Source organism: Seriola dumerili, unplaced genomic scaffold (genome assembly GCF_002260705.1).
Source record: "Seriola dumerili isolate Sdu_G_001 unplaced genomic scaffold, Sdu_1.0 BDQW01000190.1, whole genome shotgun sequence".
NCBI lineage: Eukaryota > Metazoa > Chordata > Actinopteri > Carangiformes > Carangidae > Seriola > Seriola dumerili.
Genome location: NW_019174445.1, coordinates 420410 through 434455, shown reverse-complemented (window position 1 = coordinate 434455; position 14046 = coordinate 420410). Strand labels below are relative to the sequence as shown.

General features: G+C 42.8%; 1 protein-coding gene across 2 annotated transcripts in view; it reads right to left on the bottom strand.

Moving 5' to 3' along the window:
- Positions 1-14046, bottom strand: part of mtor (mechanistic target of rapamycin kinase) — an 85170-nt gene that overhangs the window by 8445 nt on the left and 62679 nt on the right. For both annotated transcript variants that reach the window (XM_022753140.1, XM_022753142.1), the window contains 11 exons: positions 12173-12298; positions 11050-11181; positions 9063-9178; positions 5402-5519; positions 4629-4826; positions 4097-4197; positions 3795-3891; positions 3370-3468; positions 3114-3236; positions 2471-2653; positions 1766-1900 (listed from right to left, as the gene is read on the bottom strand). In XM_022753140.1, coding sequence (XP_022608861.1) covers positions 1766-1900; positions 2471-2653; positions 3114-3236; positions 3370-3468; positions 3795-3891; positions 4097-4197; positions 4629-4826; positions 5402-5519; positions 9063-9178; positions 11050-11181; positions 12173-12298 — 1428 coding nt within the window. The remainder of the gene's footprint in view (positions 1-1765; positions 1901-2470; positions 2654-3113; positions 3237-3369; positions 3469-3794; positions 3892-4096; positions 4198-4628; positions 4827-5401; positions 5520-9062; positions 9179-11049; positions 11182-12172; positions 12299-14046) is intronic.

The window sequence follows — 14046 nt, the reverse complement described above, 5'->3', positions numbered from 1 at the left end:
GGATCTGCATCCTGGAGAGGGTTTTATTTCTATGTTAATGCCCCGTGGGGGGAATATCTGCACTGCTCCCAGCACCTTATTATGATGCTGTGTATTTCATGCTGCTTACTGTAATGTCGCAGCAGGGAGGATCCCCGAGAGCAGGACTGTGCCACACAATGTCAAACAGTATTGCCGTCTCCATTCGCTCTGTGAAGTGAGTGCACCTGACACAAACTGTTTTCACTGTCGTTCTGCAACAACGACGGTGACGGCTGTGAGAAATGACATCTATCAGTCCCATTTCATCTTGGCTCCAGAAGCTACGAAAAAACCTGGTGTTGGTAATGTTTAAGCCACCTTAAGTCAAACTGACTTTGGGTACAGCTCACGTGTATCTGCATCGTTTACCTCAGACAGGTTCGTCATAACTGGAGTAGCTTATCCAGCTTCAGGGACATGGTGTTTTACACAGTGGCAATATTTAAGGTCTCATGTTGTAGAAAGATTATAAAGCAGGTTCTATATTAATACGGTGAAAGAATCAAAGTGTGCAATCCACAAACAATAGACACACATCTCGTATTAGGAAAAAAAAACTGTCTCTTAAAACATGCCGTCAGGACTTCTGTCACTTTGTGATGTCACAACAAAACAGTCAACACCCTCAGCTATGCCTATGCTGGAGCTCCAGGGAGAAGCCTGAAAGAGGAGATAGTTTTTGGTTCTTAAAACCACAAATATATCTTCTTATGGATCAAAACTTAAAATAAAACATAGAAAAATGTAAAGTATGGGACCTTTAATGTGCATGGCTTGATGTAAAAAGGGAGGCCAGTTATCAAAGGATTTAGCTACTGAATATACTGAATTTTTTTAGCAGAGGAAAAAGTTGTTTCAGGATTAAGAAAACTGCCCATCTGTGTTTTGTCTGTTTGGATTTTGGGAGGTGTTGCAGAATAAAAAAAAAAGGGAAAAAAAAAGCAATTTTCGAGCACAATAGCTAGTTGTGTGAAAGGCTAAAAGATAATTGTACAACTTGTGCAAGCTAATACCCAGGCTTAAATAAAAGCCATTACCAGAGACAAAATCAGCTGCAACTTGTAGAATCCATGTGACAAAATATCCCCGTGTTCCTGGATTTGGCCCGATATTATTTAAGGTATCCTTCACAAATGTGATATTAAAAGGGGAAATGTTTTCCCATGATGTTCTGTGCCATTCCTCTTTAACTCACATCATCCCTGCCTCATCACATCCTACCATCTTTCAACACTACTTCTGGCGTCTTGTCTCGCCCAGACGGCGATGAATGAAACAAGCGCGCCCTGTTTCTGTATCATTATCTTCCAATCACCGCTGAACGCCCCGCTTCTTCTTTATACAATTTTACATGTCTAAAGAGACAGTACTTCAGATTTACCTTGTCATGAGATCAAAGAAATAGTCAAGACATGAAAGGCCAAATATATCTCAGCACATCTGATGAGAGATTGGACTGGACATGGGCATGCAGGACTGGTGGGATGTCAGCTCCAATTTCCCCATGAAACATAAAAGACGTGCTGATTCTTTTCAACCACATTTCTCTGATTTACATGAGTTTTTGTGGTTGAAGTTCACTGGTACAGTTTGACATCTTCTTTTGTTCTTTTTGGAGAACAAATAATACTTTCCTATACTTACAAAAATAGATACAGATGTCAGTAAAATATTAGTACCTGAAATAGATTGTTGTGGTTATTACAAGGTGGTAATTTCAGTGCAGCGACGTAGTTTCACTCACCTGTGGCAGCTGTTTGGAGATGCGTCTGAACACGTGGTAGTAGAGGTCCCAGGCCTGGGTCAGGTCTTTAACGTTTCCAGAGCGCATGTACTTCCTGCACCAGTCCTGAGCCTCCATCAAGTCCCTGCCATAAGCCTGCAGCACAAAGTAAGACAAACACACTCAGTCCCAGCACAATGACTCATTCAAAGAAATGAACATGGTTTGCCAAAGCAGGACTATAATACTGAATGTCAAGCGATTAAATATCAGTGTTCTGATGTGATTAATCTAGGATTTCAGTTAAGGTATTTTGTTTTTCGATGGTGCACATCTGCAAAGGCAGCCTGAATGGAAACATCTGATACTGCAGAGAGCTACGGTCACTGGTAAGACCCGTGGCTATAGAGGAAATAGAATTTTAATCACTGTGTACTAATAAAGCTTTTTTTCAACGCTTCAACAGGAAAGTAAAAGCAAATGATCTAATTTAGACACAAATATAAAGCAAATTGTACTTTTTTGTCGTTACCTCTCAGGAGCTAAATTAAGGAACTGATTTAGAGTTTCCACTGAATGTCGACAACAACAAAAAAAAACATGTTACAAAGCCAAAATTTACAAGCCACAACCTTTTATCTACGTCAGACAGGAGATGAACAGAGCCTATAGTTTGTGGAGGTGCACTAAGCTATAAATTCAACCCCAACCTGAGATGACACGCACCTGGTTAAAAGAGGTCTCTTTGAGGGTCTGTGGTCCCCTCTCCATCATGGCGTGCAGAGGCTCCAGCACAGCAAACATGCCCTTGACATTGCGCTCACCGAAGTAAAGACGTGAAGCCTCTTCAAGGCCCTCGTGCCACATCTCATGCCATAAGATGGCCACTCGGATAAGCTCCTCACTCACCTGGATGAAGAGAAAACAAACACGAAAAGGTCAGACTGTTCTTTCCCGTCAAAGCTCACAGGTATAAAATATCATCTGGCATTTTAGATCCCTTCAAATTTGTCTAACCACTACACTATGCAGAAGTAAATCACATCAGTGGAACCTCAGCGTAACCTACGAAGCACAAATACCTGCTCTGCAGTAGAGATTTTTGCATGTGCAGTACACAGCAGCGGCAGAGGAAGTTCAGATTTTCTGGTTCAAACTGCACATTTCCATTGCTGCAGTTTTCTTTTATTATGAGATCAACGACTAAACAATGAACTGAATGTGAGACAGAAAAATAAAGAGACAGAGAAGAGGGACTCTGGCTCAAGCAGAAGCTCCCATTTTATGCACAAGAAAAAGTTTCTAAGTTGAGGATGTTAAGATGATTTTAATTCAGTTATGGTAAATATAAACGATTCAGTCTCTGTACCATCATGGCCTGCTGAACCAAAGTGTTGCAGTGTTCACACATGTTCTTCAGGATCTTGTTAGCGGCATTGTGGCGCGCTGTGGTGGTGGACTTGGAGGCCACAGTCAGAGGGTAGATCAAAGCCTGGAGAGAAGAAGAACCCAGCAATTCATCACCGTTCACTGATGGTTCTACTCAGTTATGACAAAAAATGTTCTGGGTCTTGGTTCTGTTTTATATTGTGAAACAACAATAGCACTCGTGTGAGCAGAATTACCTGGGGATGATATCGTCCGATGTCTGTCAGCAGCTGGTGGATGAGGCGCCCCACCAGGGCTCGGGGGGTGTCGATTCGGGCGATGAGCTGAGGGATAACCTGGACAAGCAGAGAGAAGGCGGAATAAAAACTCAGTAATATGGTTTTACATGTGAAATATAAAATATAGCAGGATATAAATGAGTGTTCAAATCAGCAGGAACTGACAATATAGTGTTGTTACATTTTTTTTTTTATTTATGGTGAGCATTAATGAGACATCAGCATTACCCTTTACCTCATCAAATGTTCTAGTTTCTATGGGGAAAAAATCATTACACTTCTTTATCTCTAAGCTAACTCCACCTCAGATGTGTGTGTGTGTGTGTGTGTGTGTGTGTGTGTGTGTGTGTGTGTGTGTGTGTGTGTGTGTGTGCATGTATTACCTGGAGCCAGGTGTCGATTTGAATGGTCTTGATGCCTTCCACCAGGGCTTCATTCACTTCAGGCCAATGACCATAGTCAAACCAAAGAGTCAGAACCCTGAGCAGAGAACAAACAGACAAAGACTTAAATCGTAATCTTTTCTTACCTGCTTATTAAGGACAATGAAATGAAGTGCAATCACAGTCACCCACTAGAGGTCCTCCTACCCCCACACACCACATCTGCCGAGTGCCCCTGAACATGGGTGCTGCTCGTTTGCTGGGATCACTCGTCCAGCTTGCGTTACAGTCATTTAACTGACCTGAGTGTGTCCTGCAGGTTATTTCCTCTGGACAGGGAAATGGAGCGGAAGAAACCCTGAACAGCAGGAACTGTGTACAAGAGCAACGTCTTGGAGAGGTCCTGTGGAGAGACACAACAGACAGAGTTTTCATGCATGACAAAACGAGAAAAGCCCTATTAGAGAGGACGCTCAGAATTTATAATTTTACTATTACTGAGGAGAAAAAAGATTAAGCACAACTGAAATGAAAGTATTATAAGATATGTGTACGAGAAGCAGAGACTTGATGCTTTTATGAGAAGTATGTGCATAATGGGATCTGTAGCTGTTCAATAGAGTTAATGTGTTGAAAAAATGTGATTGTACAAGGTATTTAGCTATGAGTGGGCTGAAACACTGCATGGTCGACGCAGACAGTGTAGTTATGACGTGCAGGTATCCTAACTAAACATTTCTGCCTTGGTTGGACTGGGAGCGCTGGGAGAGAAGAGAGCACTGAATGACTGATGTGGATGGATGTGAAGAGAGTTTAATTCTCTGTGGCTCTCACCTCATTGACCTTTTTCTGCCCCGGCGAGGGCACGGGACTGTGGTCAGTGCTGTCGACCTCGCTGTCGCTGTTGCTGGCTTCGCTATTGGCGCTGGCACCGCTGGCGTGCCTCAGCTTCTTCTTCTCGTCGCGTCCTTGGTTCTGGTGTTTGTAGTGCAGCACCGCCTCGAAATTCATCACCGCCCAGGCATGCCAGGCCTGCCGAGAGAGGGCACAGACTGGGTGAAACTGGATTTCTAAGAGGTGGTAACGGGAAATGACTTCCACGTTCCACGTTGTTCATGATGTAATTTTTCCAGTTTGCTGAGGGACAGATATCTCCCCAGGGGCTGTAATTTTTCTGATCCAAACATATGAGTTTGATGTTTGCTGTGTTATGCAACCAGCTATTTAAGGGGTGTGTGTGTGGGTCTAGTGGCATCCTTGAAGCCTGCAGCACAGGCATGGGCAAGAAAAAAGCAGAGATGCTCTCAGCATCTCATCTCTCATCTCTCATCTCTTCCATCACCTTATATCTCTGATGCATCAGAAGAACCACAACAAGTATAACAATCTATTAAGAAAAACACATGAGCTGTGCACAGTCAAAAAAACGAAAACTAAACAAACAACCATTTTATGGCACGTTTGCTTTAATGGCAATAAAACGGGGTCTAAAGTTTTCCAGGTGACACGCCGGTGTCAGGGCAAGCTCCGGCTGACACAGCTGGGATTTTACTGCGGCCAGAGAGAAGTCAGAAGTGAAAGGTTAGGGCTGAGAGGGATGAACTGACCTTGTACCAGTTGCGGTCATGCTCAGTGGAATGGCTGTAATACTGCAAGACCTTGGGGATGGTGCTCTCGTTGATCCCCTGCAGACTGAGCTGCCACTCACCCAGCTTCAGGAAACATCTACATGGAGCAAAGGGAGAAACAGAAAGACAAAGGACGGCATGAAATTAAGTTTTTTACTTAAATAACAGCTTTTTTTCCAGTCAAGATATCATTTCTCCATTTCTAATTTAGTTACAGAAAAAAACAGGTGTAGCATAGATTATTAGCCTCATTTAAAGCAACATTATCCAACAATTTTACCTTAAAATAACAGCTTCAAAATCATTTTGATGGTACACTGATTTGTAATAGGGAACCGGTGCCTCTCTCATTCCTAACTGTCTGTTCTTGCACTATGTAACTCAGGTTGAACGGGTACGATCTACAGCGGGCGCTACGTCACAACCCACCGACTATGGCTCCTCAGCTAGCCATAAGAAGAAGCTAGCTCAGTATTGAAGGTGAAGAGACTAGCTCCTAGAATCTACATTTTTAGCTGCTGTGGGTTCAGATGTTTTCAGCCAATCAGATTAGCCACATGCTAACTTGACACGAGTCGACAGTGTGGTTTGTGGTGAGATGTAGATTTTCTGTTTGTTGTCTGAGGGATTGATATGCTTTGTTTTCTGTACATGAGCTGTTAGCTTCTCAGGCTACGCCACTTCCAGTACCTTTAAACACTCAGACTCAGAGCCCAACAGAATTTAATGCTCCAGCGTCCTGTAATTACCACTTGTGGCTGCAGAGGCCGCTGCAGCCACAAGTGGTAGTTACAGGACGCTTTTGGAGTGCTTGCTTTTACTTTCACACTGGAAACATTAAAAAATTAAAATAAAATAATAACTTTGTGGCATTAAACAGAAAAAAAAACTAAACTTTTTCAACACCATAAAAGTTAGTGAGGTCAGATGTCAATGCTGTTATAGAAGCTCTGCAGTGACAGCTAATCCAATAAATACATGACTACATTAGAAACAAATGCACTTCTGGGACAAGCCACAAAGACACATCATGAGTTTACGATCCCGCTTATGTTGTCATTGCTTATAAAGACTCGATAGTGACATTAAGCACATCCGAGAGTGGTTCATTAAAATGGAGTGAGATAATGCTACTAGACTTGAAAAATCAGTTCAGCATTCGTCCCAAGTATCACGACTGAAGGCAGCAGAGCATTCGGCTGTTGAAAGGTTCTGGGATCAAATCCGGAGATTTTCAATTATCTGAAACAATTTCAACCCGACAGTGAGCTCTGTGGCATCCCAGAGGGGGGGGGAACTGAGCTCTATCCATCACCCTCAGGAACACAGATGCTTCGAGGCAAGCACTCTAACTAGTTGCGTTTGGCAGGTCCAAGACGTATAATTCACATACAACTGCAGAGAAACTGGCAAAGCGCTGTACTGTCGACCCATCCATCAGCTGAATATTGTTTGCAGAGCACCTCCAACAAATTGTCTTTCAGGATTATGTAATTTCCGCTGAGCGCTTTTCCATGCGAGTGCACACTTTGGGTTTCTGCACGTCCAAGCCAAACTGTTTCCGTGAGCGGTTAACAGGTCGAGCTTTTGGGGAAGAGGTGGGAGGAGGATGGGGTTTTTGCGGACACTGGAACAACCTGTTTATTTAGACAGGCGCAGCAGGCTCACCGATTTTAAGTAAAGTAACAGTGAAATTACAGTGGAATTCTTTGGAGAGAGTGGAGGCGTCCATGTGATTGCATGTGCCTGACTGAGCAGACCAGGTGTGCTCCATACCACACAGCCAACCTGCATTCACCAAAGTGTGTCTGGAGAGAACCCGTCCTGACTGACATTATACAGGTGTTTTTCCCGCAACATGCATTCTTCAGACGGCTGGAGTCGCTGTCGGGAAGATGCACAAATGAAAAAAAAAAAAAGCCCCTTCTGCCCGTTGTCACGCTCGTGTGTTGTCATACATGATTTATGAGATGGGAGGGTGCACATGACTGGTGTATGTTTGTGCACAAATCCAGATTAGACAACGGTGTGATTTACTGCACATAGGATTATACCTGTCTGCTCCTATGTGAGACAATGCAGTGCAGTCAAATTCTCAGTCAAAGTAAAGTCAGTTATTCCCTCTCCTGCCCTGGCAAGCTGCTGACCTTCAGTCCTAAAGGAGAGAGCTTCAGATATTACCCTTTAAATGTGTTGATGAGCTCACAAGAGCCTGCAAACTACTTTTTAAGTAATTTCAAGCTAAATACAAAACTTTCCGTTTTCTAATTTTCTAAATCGGCGTCTGAAAACACATGATAATTATTATATATTTTAAGTTTTGTGCTGACAACAGTTTGAACAGACTCCACACTGCATCTGTTCCCGTAGTGAGGTGAGGTAATGATAGTATGAAGGTGCCAAGTCTGCACCAGGACAATCAGAAGACGATCACAACACCCACTGGGAGAGGAGACGCACCCGGTGATGTCCCGTAGGCATGGTGCCATGTTTGGTTTGTGACACAGTGCATTCAGAAAGTATTCAGTTACACAAAACTTGTGTCAATGTGATATTTCAATTTTTCATTTGAATAAATTTGCAGAAATGTCTCAAATTTTGTTTTGGCTTTGTCATTGCGGGGGATTGAGTGTAGACTGATGAGGGGGAAAAGAATAAATGATTTTAGCATGAGGCTGCAACATAACAAAATAACAAAAAAAGTGAAGGTGTCTAAATACCTTCTGAATGCCCTGTAAGTAGCTGCGTGGTGCGAAATGCCAAAAGGGATCATTTTATTGAGAAGACTTGAGGTGAGAAATTCAGACAATCCGGCCAGCTTTGAAAAAGACCGGAGGATGCCAATCGACTAGTAAAAGCTGCTCATGGAAAAGAAGCAGAATGCACTGCACTTGACCCCGTGTGTTGACAACAGGATGGCAAAATACATGAGGTTACTTTTTCCTTGACTCAGCATGTTGCTTTGGGTTTTCTCCATTGTGCTAAAGAGGGTGTTAAAAAAGCACATAATGACACATTGGCATTACTTTTGGTGAGTTTGACTAACTGCGGAGTAACTTTCCCTCTCAACAGTTTCAGCTCGTTACAGCTGATAATTGTGCATGAAGGCAGTGGCTCTCAAACTTGTGACGCAAAGTTTGATCAGAATTTTGTTTTTAGATGTTTTTTTTTGGATGGAATTACCGTGAAAATTAATTATTCATCGTTTTGCTCAGGCCCCCGGGAACCCCGCTCAAGGACACCTGCGGTTAAATGTTTATTTTGAACTAATTAAAGTGAAAATATCTTCTGGAATTATATTTGGATTTTGGGCCTTCGCTCAATAAAACTGAAAAGGTCTGGAAGAGTGTGTAGATATTTGAAATTCTCCATAATCCATTCGATAATGTGACGAATCACAGTAGAAGCACAGGTGTTTGGTAATAACCCCAACGCTGGCTCCCATTCTTTTTTCATGACGGTGCGACCGTGAGCCAGCGTGAACAACATCCTGAAACTGAAGCGGCTAAATGGAGTTCAGCCATCGTTCATTTTATTTTTCACATTTGTGCTTTTCCTCTTGTCGAAATGTGTTCTGTGAAAAGGGGCTCATTAGATGGTGAACTGCTGCTGCTACTGTGCTTCCAGTAAAGAGACAGACCTGGCCATCAGTTTGTGGACCTCCTGCTTGTGCTGCTGGTCCTCGGCCGCGATGGCGTGCTGGGCCTGCTGCTGCATCCCTTGCACAAAGTGCTGCATGTGCTGAAAGGCATCGATCTGGAGAGGCATGAAACAGATACGGCTTGGTGTCAGTCAGAGAAATTGATTTGTCTGTGGCTCTTTGTACCTGAGATCACTCTGAATTCAATACAAGCATGTGATTTGTGATCGACAGTGAGCTATAGTTGGCACAATTGTTTTTTTTATAAATTTGAGATGTATTCCACAGCCTTCCTCTGACACATCATAAGTATTGTGATGAACTCATCGGTTGCCGGGATCTTACCACTTCTACGAAGTTGACGGCCCGGTCTAATGCAGGACAGCCCGACAACACTGGACATTCTTTTCTGTTCATATCAGTGTTACTGGACTCACCAATGGCTCACAGGGGAAAATCCTGCAACTCTATCTGCCCAGGCCACTTCTGCTGTCACGGTTTAAATGTTTTTCATACTTGGAACTTGTCGCATCTTTATCTAAGTAAAGTAAAGGCAGTCTGTACTACACGCAACACCACTTGCACAGATTTGTGATATTAACCACAGCTGAGAAAATGAAAAACTCACTTACGCTGAAATGACCTTGGAAAATAAGTTATTTGAATTATTTGACTGAGTCAGATCCTGTTCACTGAAGTACGACAAATCATCTAACCGGAGCAGATGACCCACTACTGTGTGGTTTTCACTCAGTAACACTCCAGTCATGGCAAGTGTGATGAGTAACAGACAGAGCTGATATTCCATACTGTTCTAAAGCCCCCGAAACAGTAGATCGGTCCTTTCCAGCTGTGTGTGTGTGTGTGTGTGTGTGTGTGTGTGTGTGTGTGTGTGTGTGTGTGTGTGTGTGTGTGTGTGTGTGTGTGTGTGTGTGTGTATTTTTATTTTCTGATTTGTCTGGTGAGTAGCACTGGCAACAGGACTGCTTATGCTCACACTTACCTAAGCCCCCTAATGAGACCTGCACTGTGGAGCCACAAACATTATTCAACACCTGGTAATAAATGTGGGTGTGTTTATGTGTGTTTGGGGGCTGTATATACTGCATGTGAAAGTTGTTGTTGTGTGCGGTGGGTGCGTGGGTTGAAGGGGGGTGGGTGGGTGGAAGGGGGGGTGGGAGGTAAAAATGGCAAACAGCAGAGCCGTTCCATCTCGAGCTGCTCTGGTGACACGTGGTGTGAAATATACAGTATACCGTCAGGTCACCGCCGCTGCTAGTTGGCAAGCGTCTCTTGTGCCGGATGCTGAATAAATACATTTCTTCTCTTCAAAGCGAGGCTTACTTCACCCACTGTTGCCATGGATACAAAAGATTAACATCAACATTAATCTAGTTGATTTTACTGACCAAGTCAGACTCAAACCTTACATAACACCGAGTTATATTAGTCAGTCTCCGCAGGCATCACAGTAATTAATGCAAATTCAACCAAACTCTGCACGACCTGTGAGTGTTCGCAATTTATGAAACACTAACTCTGTCCAAACAGACATCATCCAGGATCCAGGAAATCAAATTCAGTAAAATCTGACTTCACTCACAAGTGAGTTCAATTCCTTTTTTTTTTTTTTTAACAGATGTAGTTTGTCGGTGTTGATGTTTCTCGGGGCTGCAACATTTAATTAATTAGCTGTTTATGTCACTAATGTGCGTGCCGGTAATTGAAGCGCTTCCTTTCTAGCCTCTTTGAACCTCTTGATTGTTGCCTCATGTTGCAATAAAAACATCCACATAAAAGTGATAAGCATCAGACATATTTACAAGCTTGCATGTTGCTTTTTGCTATCTAGCCTGAACCAGTGCTTCCTGTATGATGACTAACAGAAAGCAAAAAGAAAACAAAATGTATAATGTATGTGAAATGTATTAAAAACAAACAAACAAATGTCTGAATTACAAAGCATCAACAGTCTGTTTGCTCCTACCTTGCGGGTACTCTTCCACATGTACTTCATGTAAGCGTAGGTGACGTGTGGGTGGGCTGTGGGCAGCGGGTGATCAAGTTGTTTGGAGGGGTCGACACCCAGAAGGAGCACCAGGGTCTTATGGGCCAGTGCCTGAAGGGATGAAGAGAGCAACAGAGGTGAAAGGTCAAATGAGTGGTCAGAAGGGTTTTACAGTTCAAGAAGATCCCAGGGGGCGAGGATGACAACTACCCCCCTCCCCCAAGACGATAAAGAGCTTGATTACACGTTGACCTTTATATTTCTTTAGGAATGAGTCACGAAACAGTAAGGATGTAGGATGATGGGAATAAGAACATTTTAAAAGACAGAAACAGGAAAAAAAAAGAGAGGGGCAAAAAGCCTAACCTCACCACTCCACACAAAGGTATACTCTAAGTCTTAGTGGGGTCATTTTTTCCAACCCCTTGTAATTACATTTCCTGCTGTTTGACGTTGGCCAATCACATCTCTTTTTGCAGTTACATCACTGTTGGTGATTCTGTCATCCTGTGTGCGCGCTTAAATACAACAACAATGTGCAGATAGAAAAATTGGCTTCCCTTGGAATAAATTAGAATAACAGTATATATATATATAAATATATATATATATAAAAAGGATGGAAAATTGCGCCGCTTTAATTGAGAAGATATGTGGTTTCAGGTTTCTAAACAGTGTGATTGAGAGTGCTGCGCTACTTTCATCAGCGCCAACTTAAAACAGGTTGAAAATGAAGTTTAATTTCATGGCCGGGATTCATGGTTGCACTTAACTACGTCTGAGCTCGACTTCCCTTTTCCCTTTGACGAGACTTATTTAATCAACTCTTGATTTATTCCTCCTGAATGTTATGGCATTACAATTAATTACAGTATGCATGATCAGAGTCAGACATGAGGATACTAAGGAGGCCTTGGACGGATGTCATATTATACATCATTGGTGTCTTTTTAAACAGTTTGTTATAGTGTAGTAGATTTCCAGAAGTAGTAGCAAGTTTTCTTAAATGCTATACGATAGCACTCGACACTGCCGCTAAAGCAACATCCCGTTTAAAACACGTCGGGTCTCGTTTTTGTGGCCTTTCACTGAATGCACTGACCAGACGTCCACTCTTGCCACAGAGGCTGGCGTACTTCAGCCAAGTCCTCATGTCCTCGTGGGGGCTGATGACCAGTGATCGGACCATCAGGATCCTCTGCCAGTCCTCCACAATCCGCTGACAACCCTGGAGGAGAATAGAAAATAAAAACAGCGGGTTAAACTGCGTACTCTTTTGTTAGCCGCTTCAAAGAGAAGCACCTCGTCGTTAAACTCAAGAGAAAGAGCAACACGTGAGAGACCGGTCAAGTTGAAACCCTAGGGGGTACTACTACTACCAGTGGTCCCTGTCTTCAACATGCCCGCACATGTGAGCACAGGTTCACGTGCCAGAGAAAAAAATGAAAACATACAGTTCTTTTTTTTGGTACATCTGTAAAGACCATTAGCTGACGATCTCTATCAGATATTCTCTTAACCCCAACCTCATGATCATGATATAACACAGAGCCGCTGAGGCAGGCAGCACAAACACGACACTAATCCACTCTGTATGATTTGAATTTAAGACATATATATACAGGGGGAGGGGGGGGTTGGAGAATAATGATTTCATTAGAAAGGACATTGATGTAAGTTGATTGTAATTACACTGCTGCAAGGGTTTGTCGTATTACGCTGAATGGCAACAAACAACACAACTAATTTCAACTAGCTTCAAAAAATAATTCAACCCATCTTTGTGTCTGATGTGGGGATTTCATAGTCCTTGTTCTCCCCCCTCTAACTTTTCCTTAGAAGGCAATAGTGTGTTGGGGCAAGCTGTTGAAATGCTGAGGCTGGAATTAAATACCACAGTTTCGGAAGAAGGCTTAACATGATGGGATAAGGGGATGAGCGCAGGTTGAATCTGGCAAGAGCCAAAGCTGATGATCACAACGACTAGGACAGTTTAGTCTGGGGTTTTAACAACAAGAAATTACTGACATTTTTGTGCTGAGAAGTTATAAGAAGCCAATTTATCCAGTTCATTCATCTTGAATAAAAGGAACAACAGTGTGTCATTGAGGGCATCAGGCGGTCTGAGGCACGTACCGCGTAACCTCCCTCGCTCTTTCTGCCCTCATTTGCCCTTATCGTAAACTACCAGTCAAAGGCTTTAGTGCACCCTTTCTTTTTACCCGTTTTTATTGAAATGTAAGTTGTTCAAGTCCAGTAAATAACCTTAAATGGTACAAAGAACCGAAAGGTCATGTAAATTTCAAGAAAAAAGAATTGGGTTAACTTACTGCTTTTCTGCAGAAGTTAAAGTAAAATAAAGTCCCTCCAGTGTTTATTGATTACTTACAATCAATGTCTGTACAAAAGCATTGCATGGAGAATATTGCACTACTGAACTGCAGGGAGTAGTAATGTATATTGTGTTTGTATAACAGTGTGTGTGTGTGTGTGTGTGTGTACAATGCCACAAATGTGTCGGGCTGTTGAATGAGTTTTCCTAAAAAATCTCCAATTATTTATTTGATCCATCCTTTAATTTCAGTACGGAGATATTAAACTGTGTAAATGTCACTGTGTAAAATAATGTTCAACCCCCACTGGACCCCACAAAAGATGGGGTGCAGCGTTTTCATTCAGCCTTCGCCGTACCTCCGCTACTTTCATGAGGAAGACTGTCGGAGGAACAAAGACGGGGTAAAGGACAGTGACTCCCTGACAGATGTGTGAGGTCAGTCTCCAATAAATCACTATAGGAGGAAGGAACCTGTCAGGTGTTGCAGCCCCAGCTTTGGTGCTGCCATTATGGGCCCTGTGTGTTTGCTGCGCCCCCCCCCTAACCAACCTCCATCTTTTATGAATGGAAAAAGTCAAGATGATCAAGAGTATCTTTGTTTTACTGCACAGCGATCTGGCTGTGTATATAACGCTTTCCAT